Source organism: Ascaphus truei, chromosome 6 (genome assembly GCF_040206685.1).
Source record: "Ascaphus truei isolate aAscTru1 chromosome 6, aAscTru1.hap1, whole genome shotgun sequence".
Taxonomy (NCBI): Eukaryota; Metazoa; Chordata; class Amphibia; order Anura; family Ascaphidae; genus Ascaphus; species Ascaphus truei.
Window position 1 is genome coordinate 90,146,149 of NC_134488.1, and position 13,829 is coordinate 90,159,977.

The 13,829-nt window shown below is 40.0% G+C and overlaps 1 protein-coding gene across 2 annotated transcripts in view; it reads right to left on the minus strand.

Annotated features, from left to right (window-relative positions):
• Nucleotides 1-830: 830 nt before the first annotated feature.
• DHRS3 (dehydrogenase/reductase 3) overlaps nt 831-13,829 on the minus strand; it is a 49,955-nt gene continuing 36,956 nt past the window's right edge. Inside the window, exons 2-7 of one of the 2 annotated variants that reach the window (XM_075605053.1) lie at nt 10,796-10,941; nt 6,636-6,779; nt 5,636-5,755; nt 4,712-4,950; nt 3,752-3,877; nt 831-1,884 (exon numbers count right to left, since the gene is read on the minus strand). In XM_075605053.1, the coding sequence (XP_075461168.1) occupies nt 1,800-1,884; nt 3,752-3,877; nt 4,712-4,950; nt 5,636-5,755; nt 6,636-6,746 (681 nt within the window). In that variant the 5' untranslated portion in view covers nt 6,747-6,779; nt 10,796-10,941 and the 3' untranslated portion in view covers nt 831-1,799. The remainder of the gene's footprint in view (nt 1,885-3,751; nt 3,878-4,711; nt 4,951-5,635; nt 5,756-6,635; nt 6,780-10,795; nt 10,942-13,829) is intronic. The other variant, XM_075605052.1, reaches the window with a different exon arrangement.

Here is a 13,829-nt window from a genome sequence, read left to right on the forward strand (position 1 = left end):
GTGCCACAATGTAAGCTCTATTATCCATTGTACATTGCAATCCCTTGTAAAGTGTGTACAGCATCCACTGAAATAATGTTCTTATGTTAAAATCTGTATGCACAACACGCCTTGCGGTGTTCAACATTTTATTGCAATGCATTGCAGCATATATAATATTTCTCATATTTATCATGGAGTCCCTAACAAGCCTGTCATGAACAAAAAAAAAATATATATATATATATATTCAGGCCTAAATTTGCAAAGCAATAAATATTTCGTAATTTATTAAACCGCAGTCAAAAATGGTAGGGAAGATGTTAAAACTCCAATAAACTTTGTTGCCAAGTAGATTTTGACTGATGCTTGTCCAGTTCTTAGTACAGTATGCACTTAAAAATGCAAATTCAGCATAGTTAAGACTGAAATATAATACTGACACTGATGTTTTCCATAAATAATTTTGCATTGAAATAAAAGAACGTCCGTAATAGTTTTGTATTGGAGCATCATCCCCATACTCCCTTTTTGTACCTACTATGCCAGCAGCCAGCTACATAGTTCAGTGGAATAATATTATGAACCTTGATTGGTTTATTATTGAGGAATACAAATTTGATTTTAAAAACTGACAAGTGGCACTGCAGTTTGCATTTTTTGTTGGTTTTAAGAGTTACAGCAGTGGCTTAGTTTTAAATAACTGTAATTACCTAAGCTGCTGATCAATCAGCAAAGATTCGGTTTCCCAGGGATCACGCTATCGTCGCCTATTTCAAAAGAAGAAGTGCTTTGACTTTGTAAAACTCATAAAAAGGGCATAAAGAGTGGGGTGAAAAAACATGCAGTAATTATTATTGAATACCACACAACTGATTTATTCAAAACAAAAAAACAAAAACAAACAATTGGATTTCCAATGTATTGCTGCTTTAAAACACCCTAGCAAAAACAGCATAACATTACGGCAAGCTGAACGATTTGACAGTGTGACCAAATAAATGAACACATCAAATTCACACTTTTTACCTTTGACATATTTTAATTTTAACATTTTAAAGGGTTACTTAAAACAGCAGAACAATACAATTAGCTTTGTTTTGGTTACTGATGTTGATGGATTATTTAAACGTTAGAAGAGCATTTTGGAAACAGGAAATCAGAAACCATCCTGATCTCCAATGCTTTTAAATACACCTTAAAAACAAACAAAGCTATACAAAACGTTAGTCTGGTATTCAACCCTTTTAAATCTTTAACGCTTCCTAAGCAATTGAAACCTCAACAGGTTACCACAAAAAAAAAAACACTGTAAGTATATGCTTCTGCCAGATAAAAATACCAGTGTTACTGTTTAGTGAACAATCCTGAGAAAATAAAAATGTAATGAGAATGGCTAATCCATCCACCAACTCTTACAAAATCGCTCTTTATTTCCAAGACGCCATTGGATTAAAACCATATTAATAGTTTGGGACTTGCTTATACACAAAGCAACCATTGCTTTAAACAATTGCTAAAAGTCTATCAAAACAATATTTAAACCTTATTGCTACCAGCGGATTTAAACAATAATATTCTAAAATAATAATAATAATAAAAAATACAGAATCTTCACTCGTCTTCCTCCAGATTCCTTACAGTTCAGCAATATTTGGGCCTGAACAAAGGCCATACTGCAGTACGAATGACCTGGAAGAACCTTTCGCCTCAAAAGAGCATTTGTCACTTAACCAGGACATGAAAGCAAAGACGTTGCTCCACAATCGTGTTAGGATTGCTTATTTCTATTTTCTGCACAGTCGAGTCTATCGCAGGATCTATTTTCTCCCTTTGAAAGTGTTCATGCAGGTGTAAGCTCCTGAAACCTTGTGGATTTCTTCAAGTGCTGATTGAGGGAGAATGCTACAGAGAAGTGGGGGAAATAAACAGTCACAATTGGTACTTGTAAACGGATGTGTGAACATTCTAGTAATAGAAGCCTATGTTGAATGAACACAGAAACTACCTGTGGTTTCATATATACAAAAAGAAGGAAGTGCTACTGTTTTCTCTTTAGAAACTCAAACACCACTGACAATTGATTTCCATCTGTTAAGAGAATGTGAAAGGGGATCTTTCATTTGTCTTTTTTTTTTAAAACAACTATATTTTGTTTGTATACTCTGGTAATCATTCAGCTACTTAACATTCTTGGTGTACTGCTACTGTTTTGTATCAAACAGGTTTTAAAAATGTTATTAGAATAACATTTTAATTATGTTGTAGATTTAGTCGCCATAGCAAGTGGAAGAATTAAGTAGTTATTGAAGGTGTGTTTAATTAAATTTAAAACGCTGTGCGGTTTATTTAGAAAAGTCTCCCAGCTGCAAAACTTAGGCAAACATGGAGCGAATAAGTTGTTTTATCAGTGAAGAAAATCCTGTTTTTGATCTGGTGCATATGTTGTTTGTCCCAGTTTTGTGGTCAGGAGACTGATAAATAGACCCCGTTACAACCCTTCAATGCTATGAGAATAATAAGCTGACACATTTTAACAAGAATTAGCTTCATGTTTCTTGCTGCTTCAGGTTTGAAATCATAGATCCTCCTATTTAAAACCATAGAAGAATTAGAAAGGTTCAAGTTCCAGCGGTGTATACTAGGGAGTCCTGGAGGCAGATACATTATATCCATCTATCTATTATATATCTTTCTGAAGAAGCGGCTCAGTCAACAATGAGTTTGAAGCAGGGCAACTTGGTTCAAATCCCGCTGTGAGCTCCTTGTTACCTTGGGCAAGTCACTTTATCTCCCAGTGCCTCAGGCACCAAAAATTAGATTGAAAGCTCTATGGGGCAGAGACTCGTGCCTGCAAATATTCTATGTACAGTGCTATGCACACTGCCAGTGCTATACAAAAAAATAATATATATATATATATATATATATATATATATATATTGTAACAATAATAAATAATGCATGGCAATTCATAAAAATGGATAGTTCATTAGTATAACAATATTTGTTTATTTTCTGGTGGAGATGGCAAAAACCTTATTGGTTTTATCATAACAGCACAAATATGTTTGCTCTGGTTCTAAAGACAGAAATAAAATAAACAGGTCAAACATTTCACCAGAAAAATTAACATATTGAAATATAAAATCTCAAAACATTCTTTTCTTTTGATTCGACTAAGTGAATACCATACTTCAAAAAGCCAATCTCATGGTTTTGAACTGATGGGGGCAGTAAACCACTGTGCAGCTGAACCCCACAAAGCGGGGGGGCCCTGCTGACTGGGGCTGGAAGTTGGGCCCGGTGGTGGCCAGAGGTTGACTGCTGTTGCTGGGGACTCTGCTTGATGGCGGGGCCTATTCCTCCTCCCCCTGCATTTTTCCTGCCAGGAAGTCGGCTCAACCTTCTCCCCGCTTGGCCGAGCACACTGCACAGCTCCCATACAGACGGGACCGGAGCAACAACCCTAACTCGACCCCCCCAGGTAAAATTCTTAGAGGGGGTCTGTGTGTGGGGGAATTGTTTGTGTGTGTGGGGGGTGGGGTACGTGGTGAGGGAAAGAGGAGGGAGGGAAGAGGTGGGGAGAGGTAGAAAAAAGGGTAGGGAGAAATGCGTGGGAGGTGGTGTGTTAGGGGGGGGGGGGGGCGTTGACGCTGGGACCCTGGTGGAAACGCTAAGAGACTAAAAAAAAATTGCAGTGGGGCACAAAAAATAGAGTTACACCACTGGAAGAGGGACACAGAATTAAGGAACTTAAAAAAAAAATTACCTTTTCAGGATTACAAGTGCATGCATTGTCCAGGGAAGGAGAAGTAGAGCTCGATTATTCTGAACAGCCTCCACAGTCTTCCTAGCTACCGTTTCTGGCTTTAATGACGGGAAAAGGTTGGGAAACCTGGGTAGAAATAACATTGGTAAATAATGCGTGTTTCCTACGAAGGATAGTTTTACTTTTACCCATCATCAACTGTTGTGCGAAATGCTGAATTAACACAGGAAATGTATATTTTATCTATTAAGCTCTTTATCTATGTTTGTGAGCTACAGACCTGACCAATACAAAATGAATGTGCACACTTGCAGTACGCACCAACGTCAATAACTTACATGAAGAAAACATTCCTATGGTTCGGAGCTAAGGAGAAGGTATTTGTTGCACTTATGTATTGGAGCTGGGCTGTCTGTTGTCAGAACTGTGGGAGGGAGATTCGTAGTTCGAAAACATTACCAGGAGGATCCCATTAGTGTGTATTTTGGCAGTAAAAATGTAACTATGAATCAGTGATACCTTCAGGCAGTCAAGATTTTAGATGTCATCTATCAAAGTACCTTAGCAAGATCAAGCAAAGAAATAAAATCCTAGTGAAATTAGTTGCGGGATGTTGATAAATGACCTGTGTGTGTTTCAGCTCTCCCTCCCTTTACATTGCAAGCTATAACGAGCACGGCCTTTGTCCCTCAAGTTTCAGTACATTCATTTGTTACAGTAATATTGTTTTATCTTTATGCTGTACTGCTGTATTTCATCCCCCAGTGTTCTGAACTGTGCAGAATGTTACAAATACACAATACTGATAAAAAATAACAGACACTGGGCAGCTGTACGATACTAGAAACGGCTCTTTGGTTGCAGACACTAATTTCAACTGAAAGGGACTGCTGGCCCGTCGCCTGACATGAATCTCCGATCCTATTTTATTGGGGGCGGTATAGGTGTGTGGGTACAAACCTGATTCTCATGCCTTGAAACATCTCAGTGTTGGTGTGAAATGGTAATACTGTTGTAGCATTCACGCCTGGGCAATCCAAGAGCCCCAAGGTCAAGCTTTCCATAAAAGCAAATGAGGAGGCTTTGGAAGTGCAGTAGTCAATTGCACCAGGAATTGCCGACAAGGCTAGAACAGAGTTTATGCAAACGATGTGGCCATTCTGTAGTTCCAGCATTCGTGGCAAGAATGCTTTTGTAGTCTATAAAAAAAATAATAATAATGATATACACACACGTTTGGCATCTCATACCTGGAAATCAGTGCTTTAAATGTTTCTCAGATTATAAGTAGAAGATTAGTGTCATCTGTAATATCATAAGAATTTTTTTATCTATCCAAATTATTCTCCCTCTATATTGAAAGCTTTTTTGGAATGTCTTCAAAATTGGTTTGTAACATTTTCATGTTTTTACTCATAAATGTTGTCTTTGTGAAATTTCCAGAAAAGTGCACACTGCCCAGGATGTTGTTAGAATTGTGCCACTTTGGGCTAGAATTTAGCTAAAATACCAATAAGTGTCAGCATTTAAAGGCGATGTGATTTCGCTCAATAACTTGATGCATGGTGGGTTTTTTTTGTTGTTTGTTTTTAAACTTGTAGATTAATAGGCAAAATGTGCCTGGTTTGCAAACATTAGAGAAAATTTGACACCTCTTTAGTCATGTCGCCATGTACAGATGAAATAATTCACATTTTTATTTTCGGTATGTATATAAACAGCCAAGTTCTGCGTTTACTACAAATACAGTGACCATTAAAAAATGATTAAACCCACCAATGGGGTTGTCCATTTTATTTTCCATGCTATGGCTTCTTTCATTCTCTATTTTATTTGCACGGCTTGTCACAAAGATTTTAAACGAATGAACATAAAATTACTTACCCAAAACTGCCCCAGTGTGTTTATATGTTGGGATTTCAAAAGAGCATCATCGTCACTGTCCATTAGGCTTTTCCCATGCACCACTGCCGCATTGTTAACCAAGATGGTAACATCTCCCACCTATGTAACAACGAAAATATGATATAGTAAAATTGAAAAAGTCATTTATTGTCTTTAATCCCTTAAAAAAACATCAAGTGTTATTGAATTATGGACAATACGGATAACAAGTGTATAATACTCACAGAGTATAGTAATCTGCACTCGTGAAGAATTGGCTTCTGCAATCTGAATTAAACTATTTTAGAGAAACTTCAGTGATAAAAATGACACACTGCTGTGTTTCACATCTGTCAGTGCAGTGTGTCAATTGAATAAATAAACACTTTTCTATTAATGAGCAGTCACAATCCTACTCATCACATAGGACAGTGTTTTTCTTAACTTTTTCTGGTTAAGGAACCCTATAATTATATTGTGAAATTTTTGCAAAACCCCAACCCTCTCTAATAATGTCTAAGATCAGATGCATTGTAAGTAAGCCCAACCCTCTCTAATAGCGTGTCTGAGATCAGATGCATTGTAAATTCTTCTGTATTTAGTACAATTTTCAAATGACCTGAAAATTGCAGGGAACTGTTTAGGGATGCCCGCAGAACCCATGGGTTCCTAGGAACTCCATGTTAAACACGTATGTAGGATATAGTTGCAACTAGTCTAACATGCATATTATTAAAACACAAGAGTTGCTAAACATTTACTATTTAGAGTTCCAGCTGCTTTTGAACCAAGAAAAAATATCATTTCATTATTTAGAGATTTAAAGCAAATTTGTTGCATTATTTTGTTTCCGTGTCCAGTTTAATGTGATATCCTTAAATACTGGTACGTTGTGAATATCAATACTCAACCTACACACAGGCATCATCAATCATCATAAAACAAACAAAACAAAAAAAAATATATATATAAAGTATATATATGTTTATAGCGTACGAACCTTTTCTCGAACAGCTTTTGCTTGTTGGTAGACTTCTTCTCGATTACCAACATCACATATGAAATAATAACATTCGCTCCCCATCTGCTTGATTTCTTCGGCGGTTTCCATGAGACACTTATCAGTTCGGCCCCACAGGATAATCTGCAATAATAAATGAAAATAATAAAGTAGGATCCAGCTTGGGTCTCAAACATCAAATAATTCCTAATAGCCGATATCCATTTAGCTAATGTGTGGGTGTAAATCTCGCATGCTCTCATTTGATTACCTGTAGAAAACCCCTTGAGCACAGAGATAGCTTTACCTACTGTGTCTGCATGTAATATATTGTCGTAATGACATGTTATCTATAGGTCTTGGTCTTTACTTGCCACTGAGGGCTGAAGAATACTGTATGTTGAGCAATGTATAAATGATTACTGAAGGGAGACACACTTATAGGGCCTTTACCTCCATCGTCACCAAAACTTAATGGGGCGGCTCTTCACCATCCCAATATACGGCACAGAATCGATTTAATTCCCGACCCTGATTCTGCGCTCGACTATTTCCAATCCGAGTTCTTAAAACTCTGCGATACCCATGCTCCACTACGCAAAATAAGGGTACGGGGGGCCCACCTTCCATGGGTTACACCTGACCTTATAGCACTCTACCAGTTCAGGGATGCCTTGTGGAAAAGCTACAAAGTAACTGGCACTACCAAGGATCTCAATCACTACAGATGCCTGCGGAACGTGTGCACAAGGCAAACAAGGCATGCAAAAGCACAATATTACTCTGACAATCTCCTCCAGAATACATCAAACCCAGCTAATTTCTGGAAGGTTATCAACAATATATTCCAGCCTCCTAACCATCAACAACCAAGTAATATCACTAAGGGGGATATTACTCTGACAAACCCCACTGACATTGCAAATGCATTCAATGATTACTTTGTGGGGTGTGCCACTAACTTATTAGCGAAACGCAGCACAAACCCCAAACCTGAATCTCATCCTGGGAGTACCCCTATAGTCCCACCCCCTCCCAACACTGCCCACAATTTTCAATTTAGCCCAGTATCTGAAGAGGAGATTACACAAGCGCTCCTCAAACTAAAACTAAGCAGCCAATGTGGACCCGACTTACTACAATCTAGGTTCCTACGACTTGGTGCCCCAGCCATTGCCAAACCAATTGCGTCCATAGTCAACTCTATCCTGTCTGCAGGCCATATCCCTAAGACCTGGAAAACTGCCAGAGTTGTCCCAATCTTCAAAAGTGGGGACAAAAACACTGTCTCAAACTACAGGCCAATCTCACTTCTCCCAATTCTATCCAAAGTTATGGAAAAATGTGTCCACTCCCAATTAAGCGAGTTCTACACCAAGACAAATTTCCCTAGCCAATTCCAGTCTGGGTTTCGTCCCAAACACTCCACCGTAACTACCCTGCTAAAAGTTTGCAATGAAATCCAGTGTGGAATGGAACGGGGACAACTCACTGGTGCAGTATTCCTAGATTTTGCAAAGGCTTTTGACACAGTTGATCATGCTATCCTGCTTAACAAACTCCAGAGCTCTGGAATAGGGAAACATGCTTTAAACTGGTTTCAGTCCTACCTATCAGGAAGATCCCAACATGTGTCCATCTCAGGCTCTAACTCCAACCCCCTGGATATCACCTGTGGTGTCCCGCAAGGCTCTGTTCTGGGGCCCCTACTCTTCTCAGTGTTCATTAATGATCTTCCCACAGCTTGTAAGGAAGCCTCAATACACATGTATGCAGATGACACAATCCTGTATGCACACAGCCATAGCCTCTCTGACCTTCAACACATACTTCAGTCTGACTTTTTGAGACTCGAAAACTGGATTTCCCAAAACAAACTGTTTTTAAACACTGACAAGACTGTAACAATGGTATTTGGGACCAAGACTAAATTTGTAAAGCTTCCAGTGACTGAGCTCCTGATTAGAACCAACGCTAAAACCACCCTAACACCTGTCACTAGTTTTAAATACCTGGGCTTATGGTTTGACTCCCACTTAACATTCGGGATGCACATTGATACCCTGACAACCAAGACCTATGCCAAACTAGGGGTACTTTACAGGAACAAATCCTCCCTAAGTCTCCTGGTCAGAAAGCGTATTGCACAGCAGATGCTAATGCCAATTATTGACTATGGAGACATAGTATATGGCTCGGCTCCTCAAACCCACCTTAGCAAACTTGACACCCTCTACAATTCAATTTGTCGTTTTGTTCTCCAATGCAACTACAACACACATCACTGCGAAATGCTCAAAGAACTAGATTGGTCATCACTAGAGTCTAGGCGCAAAGTTCACCTTTCCTGTCTCACCCTCAAATACTTTCTGGGCAAGCTACCCAGCTACCTGAACAAGCTCCTCACCCCTACCACATGCAGTACCTATCACCTGAGATCAGACTCCAAAAGACTATTCATGGTCCCAAGACTCAACAAAGTATCCGGACGTTCCTCCTTCTCCTTCCGTGCACCCCAAAACTGGAACAACCTACCAGAGACTCTCATATCCACCACCAGCTTAAGTTCTTTCAAATCTAAGGCTGTCTCACACTTTAATCTGGTCTGTAACTGTTTCATACGCTCATAATATATATTTTCTTTAACTGTGCATGCAATGTCTTGTATATAAATGTATACCTTGTTCATTTATGTAACTGTATTTGTAACCATGTATTATTTGTTTTACTCTGTGCCCAGGACATACTTGAAAACGAGAGGTAACTCTCAATGTATTACTTCCTGGTAAAATATTTTATAAATAAATAAATAAATAAATAATACATCTCTACATGAAGTCTCCCAAGTGGTAGCCAATATAGTCCAAAATCCACACCAGCAGGCAGCAAGTGCACATTAGATGCAAGTTCCAAACATGAGGAGGGACCAGGATTCACACGTACAAGATTATACAGGAGGCTTGCTATTTTTGCAGTGCTGTTTTGTAGAATGTACATATATATTTCATTTGAAAGCAGCAAAACATGCTAAATCCTATGTGGCTTAAAATAAATAAAATAATAAGTTGTGTAGTAGGCCTATTAGATAATACTGACTGCATTTTGTTTCCCCAACTCCTAATGCCATTTTTAATAAAAATAAAATAAAAAATGAATGTACTGATTATCCTTTGCTTGCTATAGCAATTTGGAATGTTACATTGTGCTTCAGTCTGTGAAATGCTGCAGCTGCAAAGTCAGAAGGCGGCTATTTAGATACCTACACAAGTAGGATATAGGCCAATCGTCTACAGCAGTAGACTCCCCTGCGTCCCACAGTATGCTATCACCCCCTGCCCCCCTTACCTTGGCTCCGGTGTCAAATGACGCCGCTGGGGTCACGTTACTTCACGTTGCCATGGTAACTTATCACATGACCCCAGGGCGTCATTTGACGCTGCATTGCCATGGCGACACATCGCTGGAAGCCAAGGTTAGGCACGTAACAGAGGCCTCGCGCTGTCCCCCGACATTTAATTTAAATGCCTTGGGGAAGAGCGCGGGACCTCTATAAATGCCGCACCCCCCCAGTTTGCACCCCTGGTCTACAGGAGAAGGAATCGATCATCAGCTCTGGTAATTATTTCTCATTGAAACTACTCCCATGCTGCATATAATAAAAATAAAGTGAGACCAGGACTGCTGCTTTAATGTACATTGCCAAATAAAATTTTCAAAATCCCATCTATATTGTAAATAAACCTACGTTCTTAATAATTTAATGATAACAATTAAATCACTCTACAAGGTCTTTTAGTATAAGCAAGACCTCAATTGTTCATCAGTGTATTCAAGTATAGAAATCATTAAGGTTAATATAAATGGCTTCCTTTCTCCCCATTGCATAAAACAATATATCCTGTGAAAGTTTAGTGTCCCTGGAATTTCCAACTGTGCGTTGTTGAAAGAGTCAGCTAGAGAAAGGGGCCTGAATTACATAACGGTCAGTAACAAAATACCAGTAACAAAATACCGTTGTTAAATGGGGAACAGCAGCAGTAACAATGCAACATAAGACATGGAATTCATCATCTGCTGACAAATCCGCAGAACACAGAAAGCTTTCCGGAAAACAGCCTGCAACTCCAAGGACAGTTCATTGGAATGTAAAGTGTTATTACCCCAGCCAAAACGATTGTAGTTTAACAGCTGTAGCAGGTATTGAGTGTCAGATGGGCTCTTGGTGATAATAAATACCAGTTTCAATCTAGCTGTTAACACTTCTTCTAAGGTTTGTTTACTTCATTTGTTCTAGCTGAGAATTGAGCTATAAAAAAAAGTTACATTTTATTACAACAGATCTTTTATAACACATGTATTTCATATTGAATAAAATAAACCATTCTACCCAATAAGCCTGTTATTTACCATAACAATATCAATGAGGTCACAGCTTGGATAAGAGCCATTTACAACCATGGGCCTTAACTGTTTCAAAAGATAAAACACTCCCCCCTCACCACATACACACGCTTTATACTCTGTGCTAGTATTTTGTTTATTTTCATCTATTTAGAAAAAAGGTGCTACTATAAATATTATACATATATAATGTATTGTAGACTGGTGCTTCCTCCTCGCCCCCTCCCCCCCCCCCCCCAGTTCATTACTAGATTGTTAAAATGACTACCAAAGCAAAAAAAAAAAAAATCTTAATTAAAAAGTATATCTGCATAACTTTTACACCTATGCTACTTTTCAGCCAGGACACTGATAGATTAAAAAAAATAATTCTTATAATTTAGCCATCTATGTGCCTAACGGTTTGTATGCACCGTCAGGAGACCCTTTCGCTATCTGATCATGTCAGACTTCTTCACGGAAAACATCAAGGTCATCATGTCTTCATTATAACTACCAGATGTTTATAAACCAGAGGTCATGAGTTCAAAGTATGTATTGCACCAGGATTACATGTATAAAAGGCGACTTTTCCGTTTACACAAGACATCTGATGACCTTATAATTGACCATTCACTATCACCTAAAGAACTGACAGACAATATTAGCAATAAACCTTATCCCTGTAACACATGGCATTATGCACTGTTTTTAAGTTTAACCTTGCTTGCTTTTTTCAATGTACCATCGCCGGAAGAGATCAATGTATCTCGAAAACTATCTCAAATAAAAGCATTGTTAGCCACAGAACGGTATCGTCTATTACTTTAAAAAAAAAATATATATACACACACACACACACACACACACACACACACACACACACACACACACACACACACACACACACCGGCAATAGCAGTGTTATGCCTATTACGGCGTTTTAACCAGGCATTGCGCACCACTCGATCTTGCACAGTGTGTGGTGCGCAACACCTGATTAAAACGCCGTAATAGGCATTTACTTCCACAGTCCGAGGTGAGAGAGACCATTCTGTCCACAGACCGGGGAGTTCCCGGTGCAAGATTAACCTGGAGACGCCCAGCGAGGCGCACAGCAAGATACAAGCTTCCACAGCACGAGGAGATCGGTCACTATTGTATCCAGTGAGAAACTTTTATTGTATGTATCACACATGGAATCAGGACATTAAGCCATAGGTATTAACAATGTTGCATTTTTTGTGATACAAAGAGAAGACACAGAGATACTACACGTTGCTATTATTATTATTATTATTATTATTATTATCACACTGACTCTCTCTCTAAATTGTGATGCTATTGCTTTTTCATGTAGACATATTTTCCCTGTTCTTATATTGCATACTAGCTGATATACCTGGCGTTTCCCGGGATTGAATTTTCCCACTCTCCTCTCTCTGCTCCACCTCTCTCCTGTTTCCCCTCCTGCACCTCACATCACTCTCCCTCCCTGCACCTCACATCACTCTCCCTCCCTGCACCTCACATCACTCTCCCTCCCTGCACCTCACATCACTCTCCCCCCCTGCACTTCACATCACTCTCCTCCCTGCACCTCACATCACTCTCCCTCCCTACACCTCACATCACTCTCCCTCCCTGCACCTCACATCACTCTCCCTCCCTGCACCTCACATCACTCTCCCTCCCTGCACCTCACATCACTCTCCCCCCTTCACTTCACATCACTCTCCCCCCCCCCCTGCACCTCACATCACTCTCCCCCCCCGCACTTCAGATGACTCTCCCCCCCTGCACCTCACATGACCCCACCCCTACACCGCACATCACTCTCGCGGAGGGTGGAGGGTGTGAGGTTGCGGGTCTCCCGCTAGGGTGGGAGGGCGCGTGAGGCGGCGGTTGTCCGGGAGGCGGGTGGGAGGCGGCGGATCTCCAGTTGTCCGGGTGGTGGGTGTGAGGCGGCGTGGAGGGAGCGAGGCGCGGCGGGTGGGGTGTGTGAGGCGGGATGGTACCTGGCAGTCCGCGGTGTGAGGGCGTGCGTAGCCCTGTTTGTGACGTCACCCCACCCCGCAGGCCAATCACAGCGTGAGCCTCCGCCAACCAATCGGCAACCGCACAAACCCATACACAAACAATTTTTCAGTTTTATATATTTAGACAAGTGTTTATATTGTTCCACCATTCCATCTACGCTACACTTATTTACTATATCTTTGCCTGGTTTTCTCTTCCAATATATTGGTATTTGAATCTCAATTATTATAGTTAACTTTTTGCGCCGAATGCACCATTGTCCATAGATACAGATGCAGAGGCCATTATTTTAACAAATCACGGCACCGGTTTCGTGTGCGCTGCTGTACTCCGTGCAGCATGAACGCGGCCAATCGCCCCAGGCACGCGCGTTTATCGCGGTTACTTTATTTGAATTTCATGGATTGTGTGCAATTAAATGCAATGAAATGAATAAATTGTAATTTGTACAGTACTGTGCTACTGTGTCAATTTCAGGTGTTTAAAAGCCAGAACACTAAAATGCCATTTTATGAACTCGCCTGCACTCACGTCTTAAGGTGGTACAGTTGGAAGAAATCCCGCGCCATGACATGGGTATTCCGAGGTATACACCGCGTGATTTGTTAAAATAATGCCTGCTGCATCTGCACTGTGGTGTTAAGTGTTAATACAACCAGCATTGTGGATGCATATAAATGTAACTAGTTTACCTTATTGTTTTTGCGCACTTGACACGCACGCACACACACTCTTTAAGTTATGGTAGGTGAAAAAGGTAACAAAAAATCTCCA